At 48.7% G+C, this 1,272-nt stretch overlaps 1 protein-coding gene across 1 annotated transcript in view; it reads right to left on the bottom strand.

The window, feature by feature from the left end:
* Positions 1-1,272, bottom strand: part of AURANDRAFT_69225 (hypothetical protein) — a gene marked incomplete at both ends in the record, with an annotated part of 35,445 nt that extends 34,173 nt beyond the window's left edge. The window contains one exon of the mRNA XM_009044983.1: positions 26-1,272. Within this exon, the coding sequence (XP_009043231.1) occupies positions 26-1,272 (1,247 nt within the window). The remainder of the gene's footprint in view (positions 1-25) is intronic.

Below are 1,272 nucleotides of genomic sequence, written 5' to 3'. Positions count from 1 at the left end.
TCGTTATCAATGATCAAGTTCCCACCTTGGACATGCACACCGCCTGAAGATACCCAAAGGCCACCTGCAGTTATGTTGATGCCAGCACTGGAGACAGTGATGCCTCCAATGACATCAAGGCCACCCTGGTCGATATATGTCCTTGGGAGGCCGTTGACACGAAAGACCGTTTCAGGAGTGTAAGCACTGTCTGCATCCATGATTGCTTCGATGAGGTTTATATCACGCGTGAAATCTGCGGAAGATTCGACGGAAAAAACAGTTCCATTATCCTTGTCACGGAAAGCATCATTATGGTACGCGCGGAGGACAGTCAAGTTGTTATTGCGGATCTCTGCTCCACCATCATAGATAGTAGCACCGTCCTCTATGATGTGGAGTCCACCCTGATTAATTGTGAAGCCAGCACCAGTGAGTTCAAGGCTGTGCACCGAAGTCACGTTGTTTACGTGTAGTTCGCCTTCAATCTTCGTGTAACCATCTCCACGAATGGAAAATACATTTACGTCGTAACTCCCATCTGTTACGTCGTAGGCTGTGTTAAAGCGCGCAAACCAATAATTGGCATCTTCAGACCGCACCGAGTCAACGCGCAGCAAGGCGTCCGTAAATGACTCTCCGTCACCAACAATGTGGAGGACTGGATCGTCGAGTGCAGTACTTGAAACTTGGAGCCCACCGTCTTCTATTTTCGCACCATCGGTCAGTATTGTGAGACCACCCGCTGAAACTGTTGCCCCATACGTGGTTACATCAATTTGTGCGATTGATAGCAGTCCATCGCCTCGGATACTTAGCAAATCCTCGTCATCTGCGATAATTTTCATGAAGGTGAAGTCAGATGCAGACGACTTGTCAGTACTCAGCTTAAACAGGTCTCCGACGTAATCATTTCCAGCAGCGTGAATGTCGACACCAGGGAGGGTGTTAGAACCAGACTCTGCATAACTTGATGCTGTACAAGTGGAACCTTCGTAGCCATCAATACAGTAGCACGTGCCCGAAGTAAAGTCACATTGTCCACGGCGTCCACAGTACTCATACTCTGTCACATCGTCGCTAACGAGATTGGTAATATTACATTCGACTGGGGCACCACTCGTCGAAGATGCGCCACTCACATCGCAGGTGAAATTTGTAAGACCGGGGTTGCCGGTGTGGCTGAAGAAATTATTTTCCATGGGCTCAATTGGCCATTGCTTGAAAGTGCCATTGTAGATGGCGCCGCCAGCAAATGGCTCAGAAAGACAGTCAACGTCATCGACGTGTCTA

This window comes from Aureococcus anophagefferens (genome assembly GCF_000186865.1).
Source record: "Aureococcus anophagefferens unplaced genomic scaffold AURANscaffold_1162, whole genome shotgun sequence".
Lineage (NCBI taxonomy): Eukaryota > Pelagophyceae > Pelagomonadales > Pelagomonadaceae > Aureococcus > Aureococcus anophagefferens.
This window is presented reverse-complemented; position numbering and strand designations above follow the sequence as displayed.